We start from the raw sequence: 22,298 nt of genomic DNA on the forward strand, positions 1-22,298 counted from the left end.
TTTAAGGCAGGGTCTCATTTTGTTACGCAAGCTGGAGTGCAATGGTGCAGTCACGGCTTACTGCAGCCTCAAACTCCTGGGGTCAAGTGATTCTCCTGCCTCAGCCTCCCAAGTAGCTGAGACTACAGGCATGAGCCACCACGCCTGGCTAATTTTTAATTATTTTTTGTAGAGATGAGGTCTCCCTGTGTCACCCAGGCTGGTGTCAAACTCCTGGGCTCAAGGGATCCTCCTGCCTTGGCCTCCTGAAGTTACTGAGATTAGGTGTGAGTAATTTCACCCAGCTGAGAAATTTAGATAACAGGGATATATCTCTCATTGAAACAGGAGGGAGAGGGAAGGACCGGCGCTCATGGAGGAAGTTCTGGTGGTGGAAAGTTGAGGGAGTTTCTGTATGTTAGCCATTTTCTTAGAGTAAGGAGCTTATTTCCTGACACCTGAGAGGGATGATAGGGTTGGAATTATGAGGTGAGTGAAAGTCTTGAAATGGTCAGTGAAGTGTGGGTCCATGAGACAGTGAAGAATGGTCCATGAGACTAGAAGTACTGCAGCTTTTTCTGAAGTTATCCCTTCCATTGATGTTAAATACAAAGTCAGAGTTTTTCAAAGGCAGGGAAAGTTAAAAAAAAAAAAAAAAAGTCAGATGAAGTAAAATATTTAATTTGTTCCTCTGGCATAATCCTACTTGCTATAGAAATTAACGAACCTGGCCGGGCATGGTGGCTCACACCTGTAATCCCAGCACTTTGGGAGGCTGAGGTGAGTTGCTCGCTTGAGGCCAGGAGTTCGAGACCAGCCTGGCTAACATGGTGAAACCCCGTCTCTACTAAAAATACAAAAATTAGCCATGTATGGTGGCTCACGCCTGTAATCCCATTGCTTTGGGATGCTGAGGCAGGTGTATCCCTTGAGGTAAGAAGATCAAGACCTTGGCCAACAGGGTGAAATCCCGTCTCTACTAAAAATACAATTACCCAGGCGTGGTGGCACCTGTGGTCCCAGTAATTCAGGAGGCTGAGGCACAAGAATCGCTTGAGCCCCAGAGGCAGAGGTTGCAGAGAGCTGAGATGGCGCCACTGCACTACAGCCTGGGCAACAGAGCAAGACTCCATCTCAACAACAACAAAAATACAAAGTGCTTGACACCAAACTTGACATATTGCAAATGGATCCCTAATGTATGCATTCTAGATCCATGTAGGATGTCCTGCTTATTGGGAAGATATATCTTGCTTGGGCTCCTGATGTTTCCAATCTACCACCAGCTGTTACTGTGGCTTCAGCTTCTGCTTGTATTTCTTCTGACCTGAACAAGGATGGAGTGACTCACTGGTGACTGTGATATTATAGCATTAATACTGATAAGTTCTATGTATGAAAAATTGCACAAACCCACTTCATGGTGAATTCCTTGCATTTACAATATTCACTGGAAAGCTGTGATTTACAGCATTACTGTAAAAACTGCTGAACTAAGCATTTCAGTCCAACACTGGGACAGTGATCTACATATCAATGGAAAACTTGCTTTGCTTTACAGAGCATTCACAGTGAATTTCGTCTAAGCTCAAAGATAACTTATAGACCCAAATATGTTTACACATTACAGATTTCAGAAAACTTCAACCAATGTGACCATGAGCACCTCCACCACGCCAGTTCAGAATGACTATAGAGCTCAGCCATGGGCAATCCCAGTGCACGGAATGCTAAACTTTACGACATTAGCCTTGTTAAAACAAAAATACCCAAATACCAGCAACCAAAAACATACTGCTGTTTCTCCTTCTTTTTCAGGAGATAGGGTCTTGCTCTGTTGCCCAGGCTGGAGTGCAGTGGCATGGATCATGTCTCACTGCAGCCTCAACCCCCCTGGCTCAGGTGATCCTCCCACCTCAGCCTCCTGGATAGCTGGGACTAAAGGCATGCGCCACCACACTTGGCTAATTCTTTTGTAATTTTTTTATTTTTTATAGATGGGGTCTCACTATGTTGCCCAGGCTGGTCTCAAACCCTTGGCCTCAAGCAGTCCATCTGCCTTGGCCTCTCAGAGTGCTGGGATTACAGGAGTGAGCCACTGTGCCTGGCTTAATTTTCTTTTTTAAACTTTTTAAGAAAGAAGATCTTGCTCTTTGCCCAGAATGGTCTCGAACTCCTGGCTTCCAGTGATCCTCCTGCCTCAGCCTCCCAAGTAGCTGGGATTATAGGTGTGACACTCTGCACCCGGCTGTTTCCTTCTCATACTCATTAATGATTTCTTGGTAATATGAAAACTTCATAATTAAGTTCAATTAACATGAATTATTATTAATCTTCATGTTAATCCTCAATTCAGGTTAATCATCAATTAACAAGAATACATCAACAATTAGTCCTTAGGCATACAGCCAATGAATGACACTCAAGAAAAATAATAACATGCATTATTTATAGATAATGAATATATCCAGAATTTTCCATTGGGCCAAAAATTCCTTTTCCCAAGTTTCTCTGTTCTAGAACAGTTTATCATTTCTTTTTTCTTTTCTTTTTTTTTTTGAGACGGAGTCTCACTCTGTTGCCCAGGCTGGAGTACAGTGGTGAGATCTCAGCTCACTGCAACCTGCGCCTCTGGGTTCAAGTGATTCTCCTGCTTCAGCCTCCCAAGTAGCTGGGTATTACATGCATGTACCACCACACCCAGCTAATTTTTGTATTTTTAGTAGAGGTGGAGTTTCACCATGTTGGCCAGGCTGGTCTCAAACTCCTGACCTCAAGTGATTTGCCCGCCTTGGCATCCCAAAGTGCTGGGATTACAGGCGTGAGCCACTGCTCCTGGTGTTTTTTTCTCGTTTTGAGTCAGAATCTTGCTCTGCCATCCAGGCTGGAGTGCAACGGCACAATCATAACTTACTCAAGCCTTGAATTCCTGGGCTCAGGCAATCTGCCTGCCTCAGCCTCCCCAGTAGCTGGGACTCCAGGCATGAACTACCATGTCTGGCTAATTTTTAAAAGTATTTTGTGGAGACAGGGTCTCACTTTGTTACCCAGGCTGGTCTTGAACTCTAGGGCTCAAGCAGTACTCCTGCCTCAGCCTCCCAAAGTGCTGGGATTACAGGCATGAGTCAACCCACCCAGCTATCATTTCATATATAGGTACTTACTAAAATCAGTAAAAGAATCCCTGGGGACCAAAGCTCACCAAGCTCAATGCAGATTTACATCACTGTTGGCTCTAGGCTACACAAGGTCACAGAGACAGCTATGGCCCTGGGAGCTAGGCACAATCAGGAATGAATATGGAAGGAATAAGGAAGAAATATGACCTGTAGTAATGCTGGGGTGACATTCCAGAACCATCCGCAACAGTGGGACTTACCTTTTTAAAAGACATGTACTATTTTGGGAGTCTCCCCAGGAAAATACATTTATTATTTTTGTTGTTGTTGTTTTTGTTTTTGAGATGGAGTTTTGCTCTTGTTTCCCAGGCTGGAGTGCAACGGCGCGATCTCAGCTCACTGCAACCTTTGCCTCCTAGGTTCAAGCGATTCTCCTGCCTCAGCCTTACCAAGTAGCTTGGATTATAGGTATGTGCCAGAAACCCCGGATAAGTTTGTATTTTTAGTAGACATGGGGTTTCGCCATGTGGGTCAGGCTGGTCTCAAACTTCCGACCTCAGGTGATCCGCCACCTTGGCATCCCAAAGTGCTGGGATTACAGGCGTGAGCCACTGTGCCCAGCCAGGAAAATACGTTTAAACTCAAACTACTGCACATATGTTGCAGGAAGTCAGGGATCCCGAATGGAGGGTCCCGCTGAAGCCATGGCAAAAGAACATAAATTGTGAAGATTTCATGGACATTTATTAGTTCCCCAAATTAGTACTTTTATAATTTCTTATGCCTGTCTTTACTGCAGTCTCTGAACATAAATTGTGAAGACTTCATGGACACTTAATCACTTCCCCAATCAATACCCTTGTGATTTCCTATGCCTGTCTTTACTTAATCCTATCATCTTCGTAAGCTGAGGAGGATGTATGTTGCCTCAGGACCCTGTGATGATTGCGTTAACTGCACAAATTTTTTGTAAAGCATGTGTGTTTGAACAATATGAAATCTGGGCACCTTGAAAAAAGAACAAGATGACAGCAATATTCGGGGAACAAGGGAGATAACTTTAAACTCTGACTTGCTGTGAGCCGGGCAGAATAGAGCCATATTTCTCTTCTTTCGAAAGCAAATAGGAGAAATATCGCTGAATTCTTTTTCTCAGCAAGGAACATCCCTGAGAAAGAGAATGCGTCCCTGAGGGGAGGCCTCTAAAATGGCCGCTTTGGGGACGGCTGTCTTTTATGGTTGTAGACAAAGGGATGAAATAAGCCCCAGTCTCCCATATCACTCTCAGGCTTATTAGGACGAGGAAATTCCCACCTAATAAATTTTGGTCAGAAGGGTTGTCTGCTCTCAAACCCTGTCAGGAGATAAGATGTTATCAATGACAATGCGTGCCCGAAACTTCATTAGCAATTTTAATTTCGCCCCATCCTGTGGTCATGATTTTGCCCTGCCTCCATTTGCTTTGTGATATTTTATTACCTTGTGAAGCATGTGAACTCTGTGACCCACACCCTATTCATACATTTCCTCCCCTTTTGAAAATCGCTAATAAAAACTTGCTGGTTTTATGGCTCAGGGGGCATCACAGAACCTGCCAACATGTGATGTCTCCTCTGGACACCCAGGTTTAAAATTTCTCTTTTTACTCTTTCCCTTTATTTCTCAGACCAGCTGACACTTAGGGAAATAGAAAAGAACCCATGTTGAATATTGGAGGTGAACTTCCCCCGATACATATATTTTTCATAGACTCCGTGAAACCCATCCAGTGAATTCTTAGAGGTCCAAGGCCCCTGATTAAGAACTGTTGGCTGGCCACGGTGGCTCACGCCTGTAATCCTAGCACTTTGGGAGGCCAAGGTGGGTGGATCACTTGAGGTCAGGAGTTCAAGACCAGCCTGGCCAACATGATGAAACTCCATCTCTACTAAAAATACAAAAATTAGCCAGGCTTGGTGGCATGCACCTGTAGTCCTAGCTACTCAGGAGGCTGAAGCAGGAGAATCACTTGAACCTGGGAGGTGGAGGTTGTAGTGAGCCGAGGTCGTGCCAAGGCACTCCAGCCTGGGTGACAGAGTGAGATTCCATCTCCAAAAAAACAAGAACTGTTGACCTATACTTCTACCAGATTCCCATTCCTCCTGCTTTCAAACAGTCTGCAGCACCCTGCTTCCCAGTTTCCTTCTCGGACTTGGGGCTACACCAGTAGAGAGGCTGTATGTGCTGTGAGAAGGTGGGGGTCTGCTCTGCCTGTGGCCTACTAAAGAGTCTATACTTCTTTAATTATTGCCCTTGTTTTTAGTATTTCAGGGTTGGTCCACAGGACTCAGGGAAGGAGAAAAAAGTATAAGAATTTCTTTTCTTACAAGAATTCCAAGATGTGTCAGAGGTGACCAGAAGCATAGAGAAGACTACATAGTCAAGTACCCGCCAGGGGAATGTGGTAGAATTGGCAGTCTATTTGTCTCTTTGTAATGTCAGACTAAATAAATCACCTGGAGGCTGACATTGGCTCCTTCCCTTCCCAGGAGACAGATATGGCCTAAATACAGAGATGCCTACAAGGAAGACCTAGAATCACAATCGTTCTTAGCACATAAAACTCTTCTTCCAGATCCTAGAGAAAGTGGCCACTCTGTACCAAAGCCAAAGAACTGCAGAGTACTCCTCTTGGCTCGGGTTTAATATTGCTCTGGCAATTCAGGTTCCTCTCATCTTTGCCGTCATTTTGTGGGTACCAACACACAACATGTTGTACCTGGCTAAGGTACAACAGCCTTGGCCAGGTACGAGAAGTGTCCGTTACTGTTGTTTGCTCTGTCTTGCACAAAGATGCCAAGTAAGGCTGGAGCAAAGGCCTTGGTGATACTCTTGCCTTAGACAGACAAATGGCAGTAGTGCAGTTAGTCCCTCAGTTGTACCTGTTTGTATTCCAAAGGCAGTAAACACAGACATTCAGAAGCCCTTTATAATCAATATGTCAAATATCTGAAATTATTCCCCAGCTCTGACAAAACTTGCCTTCTGGGTATGGAAACAAAACAAGAATTTGTGATTACTGCTGACCACGTCTAGAACTGCCTTGAGGCTGGCCATGAGAGACTTGAAACCACAATTTTCAATGAGGATCTAAACCTCAGATCACATTTGCTTGGGGCTACTATGGGGTAAGGTGATATAAAGGATGTAAAAAGGATGTTGCAGATGCTCATGAGACCAGGTTTTGTGGCAAGCTAGGGCCACCACTAATTCTCCACGATGACTTCTCTACAGGACTTGCTTAAGCACAGGCACGGGACCCACCAATAATCAGATGTGCACCCTACACAGACTGCACCCACCGAGAACAGGTCACAGTCCTGTGACACAAACCCATATACACAGGTCCAAGAGGCTGGCATTTTGGTCCGTGCTTATTTAACAAATCCCCTTCTGCTGTGGGCATTAGGACAGGGGGCTGGCAATAATCTGGTGAGCTGTCCCACCCCCAAGTCCAAAGCAGCAGCTCTCAGGCCTCCTCTGCTGCTTCATGCCATTCCAAACATGATGACTGGGCTTACACACCTATCTTACTGGAGGCCTCCCTCTCTGTGTTCCCTTTTCACTGCTATTCCATTACTTCCACAGGAGCTGGAGGCTGGCCCATCCACTCCAAGCCAGAGAACAAGCAGAGGCTGCCACAGGAGATCCTAAGCAAGCAATCAGCCACAGCATCTAGATTAGCATGAGGGAAACGCTGGCCAAATTAAAAGATGAAACTTCCTAAAGGTAAATCTCTGTGTATTCATGCCTAATCTTCCAAGGTTGCGTAAATAATTTTTTTTCTACCATCCCCCATCATTTGCACACATTTTTGTCAAGTCCAAACATAATTTGCAGTGAGGTAGGTAGTTTCCCTCTACTCATGCCGTTGTCCTTGGGGTGATGTCGGAGGCTGTGCCCTGAATGCACTTGTCTCCCGTGCAGGGGCAGTGCCAGGGCTGGCACCAGTGGCTGGTGGAGCTTCTCAGTTGGCTATTTTCTCAATCTCATCCAAATCATCCGTGTCCAATCTTTCTATCTTCTTATCTGGGGGATAAATACACAGGTCTCGATCGTGCCCAGGAATGTGCCCCACCCCGGGCCACAGCAATCATTCATTTATCCCCAAAGGCTCCGGGTGCCTGAGCAGGGGGCAGCAGGGCCCCTAGTCACTGACAGCAACAGTCAGAGCCCCACGCCCCGAAGCCCGGTCATGGGGAAGCTGTCCTTGGAGTCCCTGGGTCCTGAAGTCTCCAGGTGTGGCCCTGAGAACTGCCATATGGTCAGAAAGGAGGGGAGTGTGCCAGGGACAGAGCCTCTCTCAGGGCTACAGAAGATCGTACCCCTTTCCCCACCCCGCCCCCCTTAGTAAAGGGCGCCAGGCACAGGACCCTCCCCGGGACTCACTAAAATGCTCCTGGATTCTGTTCAGGATGTTCATGCTGTGCTTGCTGTCCACCATGTTGACTGCCAGGCCCCTCTTGCCAAAGCGGCCTGTGCGCCCGATCCGGTGCAGGTAGGTCTCGTTGTCAGGGTTCCCGTCCTTGTCCACGGGAAGATCAAAGTTGATGACGACAGACACTTGTTCAACATCGATGCCTACGGGAAGGAGAGATGGAAGCTGAGAAGACCAAGGACAGGAGACAAATCAGTCATGTGGTCCATCCATACAATGGAGCATGACTCAGCATTAAGGGAACACGGCACTAAGAGATGTGTATGACGTCAAGTGTAGGAAGCCAGATCTGAAAGGCCATGCAGTATGAGATTTAGATGATGCCCAAAAGCAAAACTACAGGCACAGAAACCAAACTAGCAGGGGCCACGGGGTGGGGTGCAGGGAGAGGTGATGAATGAGTCCCTGAGAGCTGGAGACAGAAGGACAGGAGACAAAAATCACTGTTGTCCAAAGGTAAGTCAATGCATATCAACTTTGGGTTGAGGGAAAGAATTTGGGAGGCTGAGCATGGTGGCTCATACCTGTAATCCCAGCACTTTGGGAGGCCAAGGCAGGCAGATCACCTGAGGTCAAGAGTTCAAGACCAGCCTGGCCAACACTGCAAAACCCCATCTGTACTAAAAATACAAAAATTAGGCCGGGCGCAGTGGCACAAGCCTGTAATCCCAGCACTTTGGGAGGCCGAGACGGGTGGATCACGAGGTCAGGAGATCGAGACCATCCTGGCGAACATGGTGAAACCCCGTCTCTACTAAAAAAAAAATACAAAAAATCAGCCGGGCGAGGTGGTGGGCGCTTGTAGTCCCAGCTACTCGGGAGGCTGAGGCAGGAGAATGGTGTAAACCTGGGAGGCAGAGCTTGCAGTGAGCTGAAATCTGGCCACTGCAGTCCAGCCTGGGCGGCAGAGCGAGATTCCGTCTCAAAAAAAAAAAATTAGCTGGGCTTGGTGGTGGGCGCCTGTAATCCCATCTACTCAGGAGGGTGAGGCAGGAGAATCACTTAAACCCAGGAGGCAGAGGTTACAGTGAGCTGAGATTGTGCCACTGCACTCGAGCCTGGGCTACTGAGCGAGACTCTGTCTAAAAAAAAAAAAAATTGGGGGGACAGGCCAACTCTGGGAATTGGGTACAAGAGAGGGCACATACAGGCACACAGCAGAACCTGGAGGAAAATAACAAAACTGGCAGGTGCCAACAAAATTATGAAATCAGTCAGTAAGCCTCCGGGAGACACAGTGTTCTGGAGATGGGCGCCCTTGGAGGAGCAGGCTCCGTTCTCTACCAGTCAGATGCCTGTACACTTCCTTCCACCAAGGCAGGACTCCTGGCTTCTGTGGGAGTTTTTCACCTGAGGGAAATGCAAACAGTCTAGAAAGGAATATTGTCGCCAACCCTACCGATCTCCCTGAGACCATCTGACTTCCCTGTGTACCAGGATTTCTGGCTCTAACTGGGCCTGGGACCCCGAGCCTGGCAGACCAGGTGGGACACGTCCTCTGCTCACCGCGGGCACACACGTTGGTGGTCACCAGAACCTTCTCTTTGCCCTCTCGGAAGCGCTCAATCACCGCAGCCCTCTGCTCCACCATCATCTCCCCACTCAGCAGAGCCACCTGGTGGCCTTCTTTTGAGAGCTCTGCTGCCAGCCAACTAGCTGTTTTGCGAGTCTGTAGTGAAAAGAATTGTTTTATATGAAGAGACCTGTTAAAAACAAAAGGAAGGCCGGGCGCGGTGGCTCACGCCTGTAATCCCAGCACTTTGGGAGGCCGAGACAGGCGGATCACAAGGTCAGGAGATCGAGACCATCCTGGCTAACACGGTGAAACCCCGTCTCTACTAAAATACAAAAACTAGCTGGGCGAGGTGGCGGGCGCCTGTAGTCCCAGCTACTCGGGAGGCTGAGGCAGGAGAATGGCGTGAACCCAGGAGGCGGAGCTTGCAGTGAGCTGAGATCCAGCTACTGCACTCCAGTCCGGGCGACAGAGCAAGAATCCGTCTCAAAAAAAAAAAAAAAAAAAGGAAGACAACTGCAAAAAAGTGGCTTGCCACAATTAAAATACATGCAGGCACTGCTAAATCCAGTTAGGAGGTTAGGCTTAAAATTTCTCAATGAAGTATGGTGGTACATACCTACAGTCCAAGCTACACACTTGAGCCCAGGAGTTCAAGGCTGGCTTGGGCAACATGGCAAGAACCCATCTCAAAAAAAAATTTTTTTTCAAATAGAATTTTCCTCATATGATTTCTTTCTTTTTAGATAAGTTACGTAACTGCTGTTAGTTTTTTATCTAGGAAGAGTGTGGTTTTAGCTAAAGATCTTCATTCCTAAATAGTCTATGTTCTTGTCAGATATGGTGGCTCGTGCCTGTAGTCTCAGTGCTTTGGGAGGCTGAGGCTGGAAGATCGCTCGAGGCCAGGAGTTTGAGACCAGCCTGGACAACAGAGCAAGACCCCATCTCTACAAAAATAAAAATAATTAGCCTGACATGCATGGGGCACACACCTGTAGCCCTAGTAACAAGAGCCAAGGCTGCAGTGAGCTATGATTATGCCACTGTATTCTGGCCTGAATAATAGAGCAAGACCCTATCTCAAAAACAAACAAGCAAACAAACAAAATATATATATATATTAAAATTTTATATATTTTTTGAGACAGGATCTCATTTTGTTGCCCACTCTGGAGTGCAGTGGCACAATCACAGCTCACTGCAGTCTCAACCTCCTGGGCTGAATCAATCCTCCCATCTGAGCCTCCCAAGCAGCTGGGACCATAGGCACGCACCACCACGCCTGGCTAATTTTTAAAATTTTCGTAGAGATGGGATCTTGCTATGTTGTGCAAGCTGGTCTTGTACTCCTGGGCTCAAGAAGATACCCCCACCTCAGCCTCCCAAAGGGCTGGGATTACAGGCGTCAGCCACCGTGCCCAGCCATATATATTTTTTTAATGATGAGGTCTAACTATGTTGCCCATGCTGGCCTGAACTCCTGGGCTTAAGCGATCCTCCCACCTCAGCCTCTCGAGTAGCTGGGACTACATGTACTTGTCCACCTTATATTCTTTTTTTGTTGTTGGTTTTTTTATTTGTTTGTTTGTTTTTGTATTGAGACGGAGTTTCGCTCTTGTTACCCTGGCTGGAGCACAATGGTGCAATCTTGGCTCACTGCAACCTCCACCTCCTGGGTTCAAGCGATTCTCCTGCTTCAGCCTCCTGAGTAGCTGGGGTTATAGGTGCATACCACCACACAGGGCTAATTTTTTGTATTTTTAGTAGAGACAGGGTTTCACCATGTTGGCCAGGCTGGTCTTGATCTCCTGACCTCAGGTGATCCACCCGCCTTGGCCTCCAAAATTGCTGGGATTACAGGCATGAGCCACCGTGCTGGCTGCCCAGCTTATATTCTTAAAAATCTAAAGATTATTTCATTAGCTGTTACTTGGGGTTTTTTTTCCCAGTAATCAGTAAGAAGTGGAATCAAAGTCTCCCTCATACAACTCATTAAAACCTTAGGAGAACAAACCACTTCCTTTCTTCCTATGGTGCCCAGGGGCATCCAGTCCTCCTAAGCCCTGTGGGGAGCTGGCTGAGAGGGAAGGGCCAGGCCTGCCACTGCTGCTGCTACTCACATGGCAGAAGATCATGGCTTGAGCAATGGTGATGGCCCCATAGAGGTTACACAAGGCCTGGAACTTCTCGTCTCTGCTGCTGCACAGGACATAGTACTGCTTGATGGTGTCCAGGGTCTCTTCCTCCCGCTTCAGTTTGATAATGTTTGGGTCTGGGACCACTTTCTGGGCAAACTTCCACACAGAGTCCTCAAAGGTGGCAGAGAAAAGCAGCATCTGGCAGTTCCTGGGCAGCATCCTGCAAGGGAAGGCCCTGGCATGTGGCCCCAGGTGGCCCCGGGAAGCAGCGGAAGCACAGCCTCCCCAGCTGGGAGGGTCTAGATGCCCAGAAAGGCTGAAGGGGGAGGAGGAGCAGCAGGCCTGGGTGGGGGACAGGGGTTGGGGGAGAGCCCCTAGGTCTCCTTTCTCAGCCCAGGCTGGGAGGGACTGTGGTCAGTGCTGACATGGAAATGGCCTGTCAAACAAATGGTGCTGAGAGTACGAGAGCCAAGACCCTGGCAGAGGCCAGAGGAGGCGTCTGAAGTGAAGGGAGAAGACACTGCAGATGGGGAGGCTGAGGAGTCCTCTGCCCTCGAGATCCCTACCTCTGGATGCGGATGCTCTGATCCTGGTGGCCCTGAGTGGCTATCATGACGTCAGCTTCATCCAGAACAAACACCTTGATTTTCTTGGGATCAATGAACTTGAGCTTGGAGCACCAGTCCAGCACGGTCCCAGGGGTGCCAATGACAATCTGCTCGCTGATCTTCTGGCCTCTTTCCACTGTGGAGACCCAAGATGTTTTCCATGCATGGGTATTTTTTTTGTTTTTTTTTTGTTTGTTTGCATTTTTTCTTTTTGTTTTTTTGTTTTGTTTTGTTTTGTTTTTGAGACAGAGTCTCACTCTGTTGCCCAGGCTGGAGTGCAGTGGCAAGATCTTGGCTCACTGCAACCTCTGCCACCGGGTTCAAGCAATTCTCCTGCCTCAACCTCCAAAATAGCTGGGATTACAGGCACCTGGCTAATTTTTTTTTGTATTTTTAGTAGAGACGGGTTTCACCATCTTGGCCAGGCTGGTCTTGAACTCCCGACTTGGTGATCCACCTGCCTTGGCCTCCCAAAGTGCTGGGATTACAGGATTGAGCCACCGTGCCCGGCCTCCATGGGTATTTCAAAGGCAAAGCCAGCTCTTCTTTCTGAGAAATTCTAAACCTATTATATATTTTAATGCAAATGTTTTGCTGTTTGCATTAATATATTAAGGAAACGTTAGGATAGCACTTTAGTATTTAATGGACATAAAACCAGACAAAATGCTGAAAAGGTAATGGGTACAAAAATACAATTAAAATAAGTAAGATCTAGTATTTGATAGCACAACTGAGTGACTACAGTCAACAATTTAATGTACATGTAAAAATAACTAAAAGGGCTGGGCGCGGTGGCTCATGACTGTAATCCCAGCATTTTGGGAGGCAGATCACCTGAGGTTAGGAGTTCGAGACCAGCTTGGTCAACATGGCGAAACCCCATCTCTACTAAAAATACAAAAATTAGCTGGGTGTGATGGTGGGCTCATGTAATCTCAGCTACTTGGGAGGCTGGGGCAGGAGAATCGCTTGAACCCGGGAGGCAGAGGTTGCAGTGAGCCGAGATTGCGCCATTGCACTCCAGCCTGGGCAACAAGAGCAAAACTCTGTCTGAAAAAAAAAAAAAAAACAGGCAGGGAGCAGTGGCTCACACCTGTAATCCCAGCACTTTGGGAGGCCAAGGCAAGCAGATCACCTGAGGTCAGGAGTTCAAGACCAGCCTGGCCAACATGGTGAAACCCCATCTCTACTAAAAATAAAAAAAAATTAGCCAGGTGTGGTGGGCACCTGTTGTCGCACCTGCTCAGGAGGCTGAGGCAGGAGAAGCTCTGGAACCCGGGAGGCAGAGGTTGCAGTGAGCTGAGATTGCACCACTGCACTCCAGCGTGGGCAATAGAGTGAGAATCCGTCTAAAAAAACAAAAACAAGAACCAAAAAAAACCCCAGAAACTAAAATTGTTTATAACACAAAGAAAGAATACATGCTTGAGGCAGTGGATACCCCAGTTACCCTGATGTGATTATTATGCATTGCATGCCTGTATCAAAACATCTCATGTACCCCATAAACATATACACCTACTATGTACCCACAAAAATTCAAAAACTAAAAAAAATGTTGAAAAGACATAGTAAGGATATAAACAATTAGAAGATGAATCCTCTTCAGTAGCATTCTTCTCATCTCTGTAATCATCCAATTTTCTCTGAAGTATCTGATCTTTATTTTTTTTCTGTCAACATTTCTGTCAACAACAGACTGGGACACTTCCTCTTAGGCAGACTTTTTCACAGTTCTTATCTTTCTAATGCACTCTGCCCCTTCAGCTCTATCCTGGCATCTATTTCAAATATGTCAGTTGCTTTTATGTTAGCTGGGCGTGGTGGCGCATGCCTGTAATCCCAGCTCCTCAGGAAGCTGAGGCACGAGAATCACTTGAGCCCAGGAGGCGGAGGTTGCAGTAGGCCAGGATTGTATCCCTGCACTCCAGCCTGGGTGACAGAGGGAGACTCTGTCTCAAAAAAAAAAAAAAAAGGCCAGGTGCTGTGGTTCATGCCTGTAATCCCAGCACTTTGGGAGGCTGAGGTGGGCAGATCACGAGGTCAAGAGTTGGAGATCATCTTGGCCAACATGGTGAAACCCCATCTCTACTAAAAATACAAAAATTGGCCAGGCGTGGTGGCGGGCACCTGTAGTGCCAGCTACTCAGGAGGCTGAGGCAGGAGAATGGCGTGAACCCGTGAGGCGGAGCTTGCAGTGAGCCGAGATCGTGCCACTGCACTCCAGCCTGGGCGACAGAGTGAGACTCTGTCTCAAAAAAAAAAAAAAACTCAGAATTTTCTACCCTTCTTCTTTGAATACAAATTGCAAAATTTTAAATGATTATCTCCCAATAAGTTTCATTATATTATTTACTTTTCAGAACTGGCCTCAGGTTGGCATTCGGACATTGTATGCAGACTTGATTTTCATAAAGTCACATTTGTTTCAGAGATCCATAAAACTCAACCAAACCTCTAACATTTTTTTTTTTTTGGAGATAGAATCTCATTCTGTCGCTCAGGCTGGAGTACAGTGGTGCTGTCTCGGCTCACTGCAACCTCCCCCCTGCCCGGGTTCATGCAATTCTCCAGCCTTAGCTTCCTGAGTAACTGGGATTACAGGTGCGCACCACCATGCCCGGCTAATTTTTTTGTATTTTTAGTAGAGACAGGGTTTCATCATGTTGGTCAGGCTGGTCTCGAACTCCTAACCTTAAAATGATACCGCCACCTTGGGCTCCCAAAGTGCTGAGATTACTGGCATGAGCCACCACGCCTGGCCAACAACACTTTTAAAATTACTTAAGTAATATTAGTTGTAAAACAAACTAGTATAGAAAAAATTAGTAACAAAAAAGAATTAACAGAATAATCCCCAGAGTCAATAGCCATAAACATTCTGGGTTTTTATTCTGCTGATGAAGAGAAGTAAATTAGGTAATTAAACAAATTCAGTCCTGGCCTAGTGGCTCACACCTGTAATCCCATCACTTTGAGGGGCTGAGGCAGGAGGATTGCTTAAGATTTGGAGTTCTAGACCAACTTGGGCAACATAGCAAGATACTGTCTTTACAAAAAAAAAAAAAATTTTTTGAGACAGAGTTTTGCTCTGTCGCCCAGGCTGGAGTGTAGTGGCATGATCTTGGCTCACTGTAACCTCCACCTCCCGGGTTCAAGTGATTCTCCTGCCTCAGCCTCCTGAGTAGCTGGGACTACAGGCACACACCACCATGCCTGGCTGATTTTTCTATTTTTAGTAGAGATGGGGTTTCACCATGTTGGCCAGGATGATCTCCATCTCCTGTCCTCAGGTGATCTGCCCACCTCGGCCTCCCAAAGTGCTGGGATGCCAAAGAATGTCCTGATGAGGTGCATGTCTGCAGTTTACTTTCAAATGGTTTGACAAAAATGTATACATTTATGTAAAGCAAATATGGCAAAATGTTAAGTTTTTGAATCTAGGTGGAAAAATACATGTGTTTATTGTATTATTTCAACTATTGGGTATGTTTTGAAATGCTTCAAAATAAAAAGAATTGGGTTGATGATTTAGGACCACATTCACATACTCACATTTATTGCCTCGAACAGCATAAGCTAGCTTCAATTCAGGGTAAAATTTGCCCATTTGTTCAATCACTTTTCCTGTTTGGAGGGCGAGCTCATATGTTGGGGAGAGGCATAGACACTGTTAGGGAAAGAGTACAGAGTGCAAATTCAAGACAATAGCTCTTTTGCAAAGGGGAATTACCATTAGGACTTAGCCACTCCTCCAGCTGAAGGTGAAGGAAAGAATATGTACATTAAAGTGTACACCATTTGATTCTTTAAGCTACAGCGTCCTAAGATAGAATTCTTAGGTGTCAGAACTCTGGGTAGGTAAAGACACTTGGAAACAGACACTGGTCATTGCAGTACAAAACCTACCCATAAGCATGGATCTAAAGTTCCAGTTGGCATTAGCTTTCTTTTCATTTACTCAGAAAGCTCTCAGAACTAATGGATGACAGTTGCTGATGAAACAGGTTTTCCTGCAAGTAAAGGAGCCAGGCCTATAAGAAGCATCCCAGAACTGGCACACCATGAAAAAGGAAACAGGATTTTTATTGCTGTTGGAGGATATTCCATATTATTTGTGCTCAATTTAAGGAGTTTTAGTTTGTGTAAAAAGTAATGCATAAATGTATAGCTTGGCTTTTATTTTATTTTTTTGAGACAGAGTTTCGTTCTTTTTGTCCAGGCTGGAGTGCAGTGGTACGATCTTAGCTCACTGCAACCTCCGCCTCCTAGGTTCAAATGATTCTCTTGCCTCAGCCTCCCAAGTAGCTGGGATTACAGGCACACACCACCAGGCCTGGCTAATTTTTTATTTTTAGTATAGACAGGGTTTCACCATGTTGGCCAGGCTGGTCTAGAACTCCTGACCTCAGGTGATCTGCCCACCTCGGCCTCCCAAAGTGCTGGGATTGCAGGCCCGAGCCACCGCACTTGGCCCACAGCTTGGCTTTTAATCCATCAAATGGATATCCCGTCTATCTATGCATTAGTAGAAACCTAAATCCATAAATCCTTACCTGGGGGTATTTGTTTGCAGGTTCTACTTGGCTAAGCATGGCCAGCACGAAGGCAGCTGTTTTACCAGTACCAGACTGAGATTGGGCAATTAAGTTCTGTGGGCTGCACAAGAAACAAACTGGTTAGGAGCTTAAATCTCAAGTAACCTTTCTAGTTAACAAAGTTTTAAAAAATGAGTATTGCCGGGCGTGGTGGCTCAAGCCTGTAATCCCAGCACTTTGGGAGGCCGAGATGGGCGGATCACTAGGTCAGGAGATCAAGACCATCCTGGCTAACCCGGTGAAACCTCGTCTCTACTAAAAAATACAAAAAACTAGCCGAGCGAGGTGGCAGGCGCCTGTAGTCCAAGCCACTCAGGAGGCTGAGGCAGGAGAATGGCGTGAACCCGGGAGGCGGAGCTTGCAGTGAGCCGAGATTGCGTCACTGCACTCCAGCCTGGGCGACAGAGCGAGACTCCGTCTCAAGAAAAAAAAAAAAAAATGAGTATTAAAAATTCACTTATAGGAGACCTTGGATTGTGTAGCAAAGTTACATGTTAGCTTTAGAAGCACGCCATTTTTTTTTTTTTTTTTTTTTTTTTTAGATTAAGTCTCACTCTGTTGACCACGCTGGAGTACAGTGGCACAATCTTGGCTCACTGCAGCCTCAGCCTCCTGGGCTCAAGTGATCCTCCTGCCTCAGCCTCCCAAAGCGCTGGGATTATAGGTGTGAGTCACTGCAATGGGCCTACTGATTATTTTCAAATGTGAGTCAGCTCATGTTACTTCTCTGCCCAAAAACATTCCAATAATTCCTCGTTTCATTCAAAATACAAGTTGAAACCCTCATAATGGCATACAGGGTCCTGCATGATCTGCTCCCCATTACACCTCAGCTCTCATTTCCTACTACTCTCTCTCTCTCCCTTACTTCACTCCCCGACAGGGCCCCAGTGCTGCTCCGAGAACATGCCAGTCTTAGGGCTTCTGCATTGGCTGTGCTGTGGTTGGGAGTACTGTCCCCAGATAACATGCTAACTCCCTTCTCCTTCAAGTCTTTGCCCAGATATCACCTACTTCAGGAGATCCTACTTTAACCACTTGATTTAAAAGTGTAATCTACTTTGAAATGCCTAAAAAATACAAGATGTAGGTTTTGGTAGCAGGGTAGGGGTAAGAGTGGCAAGAACCAAGTCTTGCCTTGAAGGTGGCAGGAAGCAGCCTCTGAAGCAGCTCAAGAAGCAGGCAAGGCCAGGCGCAGTAGCTCACGCCTGCAATCTCGGAACTTTGGAAGGCCGAGGTGGGTGGATCATTCGAGGTCAGGAATTTGAGACCAGTTTGGCCAACATGGTAAAACCCTGCCTCTACTAAAATTACAAAAACTAGCCAGGCATGGTGACGAGCACCTGTAGTCCCAGCTACTTGGGAGGCTGAAGCAGGAGAATCACTTGAACCCACAAGGCAGAGGTTGCAGTGAGCCAAGATCGTGCCACTGTACTCCAGCCTGGGTGACAGAGTGAGACTCAATCTCAAAAAAAAAAAGCAGTCAAGATCAGGTGCGGTGGCTCATGCCTGCAATCTCAGCACTTCGGGAGGTTGAGGTGGATGATTTCTTGAGCCTAGGAGTTCGAGACCAACCTGGGCAAAATACCGAAACCCTTTCTCTACAAATGATACAAACATTAGCTGGACATGGTGGTACATACCCATAGTCCCAGCTACTCGGGAGGCTGAAGTATGAGGATCTCTTGAGCCCAGGAGGTGGAGGGTAGAGGTTGCAGGCTGCAGTGAGCTGAGACTGCGCCACTGCACTCCAGCCCTGGTGACAGAGCAAGACCCTGTCTCAAAAAACAAAAAACAAAAAAATGGAGCAGCCATGGCAGGTCAAAGAGATGGACAAGGAAAATGAGGTCTTCCAGCAGGAAAAATTTTAAAAAAAGAAAAGAACAGAAGAAACATGAACTAAAAGTGAAGCTGTGGGGAGGGCCCCCAGCCACAGGTGGAATTTTAAAATCTGGCAAAAGTAAGCTGTTCCTTGTGGGGACTTTTTTTTTTTTTGAGACAGAGTTTCGCTCTTGTCACCCAGCTAGAGCGCAAAGGCGGGATCTCACCTCACTTCAACCTCCACCGCCTGGGTTCAAGCAATTCTTGTGCCCCAGCCTCCCGAGTAGCTAGGATTACAGGTGCCTGCCACCACGCCCAGCTAATTTTTGTTTTTTTAGTAGAGATGGGGTTTCACCATGTTGGCCAGGCTGGTCTTGAACTGCTGACCTCAGTGATACACCCGCCTCGGGCCTTCCAAAGTGTTGAGATTACAGGCGTGAGCCACCACACCTGGTCTTATTTTTTTTTTTGAAACAAGGTCTCACTTTGTCGCCCAAGCTGGAATGCAGTGGCACAATCTCAGTTCACTGTAGCCGCCACTGCGCGGGTTCCAAGCAATTCTGGTGCCTCAGCCTCCTGAGTAGCTGGGGCTGGTATGAACCACCATGCCTGGCTATTTTTGTATTTTTTTGTAGAGATGGGTTTTGCCATGTTGGCCAGGCTGGTCTCGAACTCCTAACCTCAAGTGATCTGCCCACTTCAGCTTCCCAGAGTCCTGGGATTATAGGTGTGAGCCACTGCGCCCGGCCACCACAGTGGTAACTCTTTATTCTATTTCTGTTTAAACATCTAGATTCCCTGTCAAAACATCTGTTACCCCTTGTAGTTAGAATAAAGTGTTGTACATTTAATTTCTTTTTTATTTTTACCTTTTAATACTGATGAGGTCTTACTGTGCTGCCCAGGCTGGTCTCAAACTCCTGGGCTCAAGCCGTCTGCCTGCCTTGGCCTCCCAAATTGCTGGGATAATGGGCATGAGCCACTGTGCCTGGCCAAAATTTATTAAATTATTTATTTATTTATTTATTTTGAGACAGTGTCTCACTCTGTCGCCCAGGCTGGAGTGCAGTGGCCGGATCTCAGCTCACTGCAAGCTCCGCCTCCTGGGTTCAAGCGATTCTCTTGCCTCAGCCTCCCGAGTAGCTGGGACTACAGGCATGTGCCACCACGTCCAGCTAATTTTTTGTATTTTTAGTAGAGACGGGGTTTCACCATGTTCGTCAGGCTGGTCTCGAACTCCTGATCTCAAATCATCTGCCTGCCTCAGCCTCCCAAAATGCTTGGATTACAGGCATGAGCCACTGCACCTGGCCAAAATTTATTATTTTTATTTGAAGTAAAAAATAAATGTCATAAAATTTGCCCTTTTACCCACCTTTAAGTGTGCTGTTCAGCGGCATTAACATTTGTAATTTATCACCTGTTATATTTTAATAAAAATGAATTAGCTATATTTTAAACTAGAATGTAAGCTCCTTGTGGGCAGGAATTTTGTTCTGCATTGTTGACTAATGTATCCAAGTGCCTAGCATAGTCTCTGTTATATAACAGGCACTCAATAAATATTTGTTAATGATGAAAGCCACTAGATAATTCTAGTAATAATGCTGGTCTCTTCTAATATTGTCAATCTAAAAATTAGCTTCTTGGCTCGGCCCAATGGCTCATGCCTGTAACCCTAGCACTTTGGGAAGGCAAGGTGGGAAGCATGCTTGAGCCTAGGAGTTCAAGACAAGTCTGGGCAACAAAGTAAGACTCCATCTCCACCAAAGCCCCCCCGAAAAACAAAACAAAAAAAGCCTGGTGTGATGCCTCATACCTGTAATCCCAACACTTTGGGGGTTTGAGACCAACCTGGGCAACATAGCACAATTCTGCCTCTGATAGAGATATAAAAATTAGGCCGGGTGTGGTGGCTCACACCTGTAATATCAGCACTTCGGGAGGCTGAGGCGGGCAGATGACCTGAGGTCAAGAGTTGGAGACCAGCCTGGCCAACATGGTGAAACCCCATCTCTACTAAAAATACAAAAAAATTAGCTGGGCATGGTGGAGTGTGTCTGTAATCCCAGCTACTTGGGAGGCTGAGGCAGGAGAATTACTTGAACTGGGACCTGGGAAGCGGTGGTTACAGTGAGCCGAGTCTCAAAAAAAAAAAAAAAAAAAAATTGTATAAAAATTAGCCAGGCATGGTGGCTTGCACCTGTGGCCCCAGCTACTTGGGAGGCCGAGGTGGGAGGATTGCTTGCGCCAAGGAGGCAGAAACTGCAGTGAGCCAAGATGGTGCCAGTGCACCTAGCCTGGATAACAGAGTGAGAAACTGTCTCAAAAAAAAAAAATTGGGGGGAGGCCAAGGTGGGAGGATTGCTTGAGGCCACGAGATCAAGACCAGTCTGGGCAACATAGCAAGACCCCCATCTCTATTAAATAAAGAAAATTAGCTAGGCATGGCAGCACAGGCCTGTAGTCCTAGCTACCTGGGAGGCTGAGGCAGGAGGATTGCTTAAGCCCAGGTGCTCAGGGTGCAGTAAGCTATGACTACACTGCTGTACTTCTGCCTAGGTGACAGAGTGAGACCTTATCTCACAGAAAAAAAAAAAAGTTAGCATCTACAAAAATATTGGATCCACAAATATAAATGATCAATATGAAACCATGTAATAAATACTCCATTTATTCACCCTAAGCATGCTCAAAGTCCCAAGCTAAAAAAAAAAAGATCCTATCCATCTGGAGAAAATGTCACTGTTATGACACAGAACAAAGAAAACTTGAGAAAATACAGACCCAAAATATCTATTTTTATTTTTATTTTTTAATGATTTTTTGAGACAGGGTCTTACTCTGTTGCTCAGACTAGAGTGCAGTGGCACAATCTTTGCTCACTGTAGCCTTAATCTCCTGGGCTCAGGTTACCTCCTACTTCAGCCTCCCGGGTAGCTGGGACTACAGGCACATGCCACCATATTTGGCTAAGTTTTTGTATTTTTAGTAGAGACAGGGTCTCACCATGTTGCCCAGGCTGCTCTGGAACTCTTGGGCTCAAGCGATCCGCCTACCTCGGCCTCTCAAAGTATTGGGACTACAGGCATGAACCACCACACTTGGCCTAAAATATCTATTTTTAGACAAAAAAAAAAAAAAAGATTCAGAATTTAGGATTATATGCAGAATTGTATATAATCATATAAAATATAGGATCAACCTGTATTAAATTTCCATTATGCTCTAGAATCTTGTTACTCAGAATGTGATCTGAAACATCAGCATCAGCATCACCTGCAAGCTTATTAGAAATGTTGACCCTCAGTCCCCACTTAGACCTACTAAATTCAGACCCTGCATTTTAATAAATGTCTATGAGATTTGTATGCCTGTGAAAGTGGGAGATGCCCTGCACCAGGAAACCACCTTAGTTACTGTATTATTCAGGTCTTCTAGAGCTGTTTGGCTTCTATTATATTTGACACAATGACTTTTATATATCAATACAATGAAATCATGGTGCATATACGATATAAATGTATATTTACCAACATAGGAAGATGATCATATAATTTAAAAACACAGCATATAAAACATTATTTATATGTCAACTTTTTTTTTTTTTTGAGATGGAGTCTCGCTCTGTCGCCCAGGCTAGAGTGCAGTGGTGCAATCTTGGCTCACTGCAAGCTCTGCCTCCCAGGTTCACACCATTCTCCTGCCTCAGCCTCCCGAGTAGCTGGGACTACAGGCGCCCGCCACCACACCCGGCTAATTTTTTGTATTCGCAGTAGAGACGGGGTTTCACTGTGTTAGCCGGGATGGTCTCAATCTCTGGAGCTCGTGACCCACCGGTCTTGGCCTCCCAAAGTGCTGGGATTACAGACATAAGCCACTGCTCCCGGCCATATGTCAACTTTTTTTTTTGGTGGGGGAGGGACAGAGTTTCACTCATGTTGGCCAGCCTGGTCTCCAACCCCTGACCTCAAGACATCCGCCCGCCTCGGCCTCCCAAAGTGCTGGGATTACAGGTGTGAGCCACCGCGCCCGGCCATAT

General features: G+C 46.3%; 1 protein-coding gene across 4 annotated transcripts in view; it reads right to left on the bottom strand.

Annotated features, from left to right (window-relative positions):
• Window positions 1–5,436: 5,436 nt before the first annotated feature.
• Window positions 5,437–22,298, bottom strand: part of LOC111536158 (ATP-dependent RNA helicase DDX19B) — a 42,929-nt gene continuing 26,067 nt past the window's right edge. Inside the window, exons 1-9 of one of the 4 annotated variants that reach the window (XM_026456475.1) lie at window positions 21,266–21,284; window positions 16,394–16,496; window positions 15,393–15,507; window positions 11,793–11,970; window positions 11,209–11,446; window positions 9,010–9,244; window positions 8,860–8,925; window positions 7,527–7,718; window positions 5,437–7,166 (exon numbers count right to left, since the gene is read on the bottom strand). In XM_026456475.1, coding sequence (XP_026312260.1) covers window positions 7,105–7,166; window positions 7,527–7,718; window positions 8,860–8,925; window positions 9,010–9,244; window positions 11,209–11,446; window positions 11,793–11,970; window positions 15,393–15,507; window positions 16,394–16,432 — 1,125 coding nt within the window. In that variant the 5' untranslated portion in view covers window positions 16,433–16,496; window positions 21,266–21,284 and the 3' untranslated portion in view covers window positions 5,437–7,104. Of the gene's footprint in view, window positions 7,167–7,526; window positions 7,719–8,859; window positions 8,926–9,009; window positions 9,245–11,208; window positions 11,447–11,792; window positions 11,971–15,392; window positions 15,508–16,393; window positions 16,497–21,265; window positions 21,285–22,298 lie in introns of those variants that run through there. The other 3 variants (XM_026456476.1, XM_026456474.1, XM_026456477.1) reach the window with 3 other exon arrangements.

The sequence above is a fragment of the Piliocolobus tephrosceles genome, chromosome 17 (assembly GCF_002776525.5).
Source record: "Piliocolobus tephrosceles isolate RC106 chromosome 17, ASM277652v3, whole genome shotgun sequence".
Classification (NCBI taxonomy): Eukaryota; Metazoa; Chordata; class Mammalia; order Primates; family Cercopithecidae; genus Piliocolobus; species Piliocolobus tephrosceles.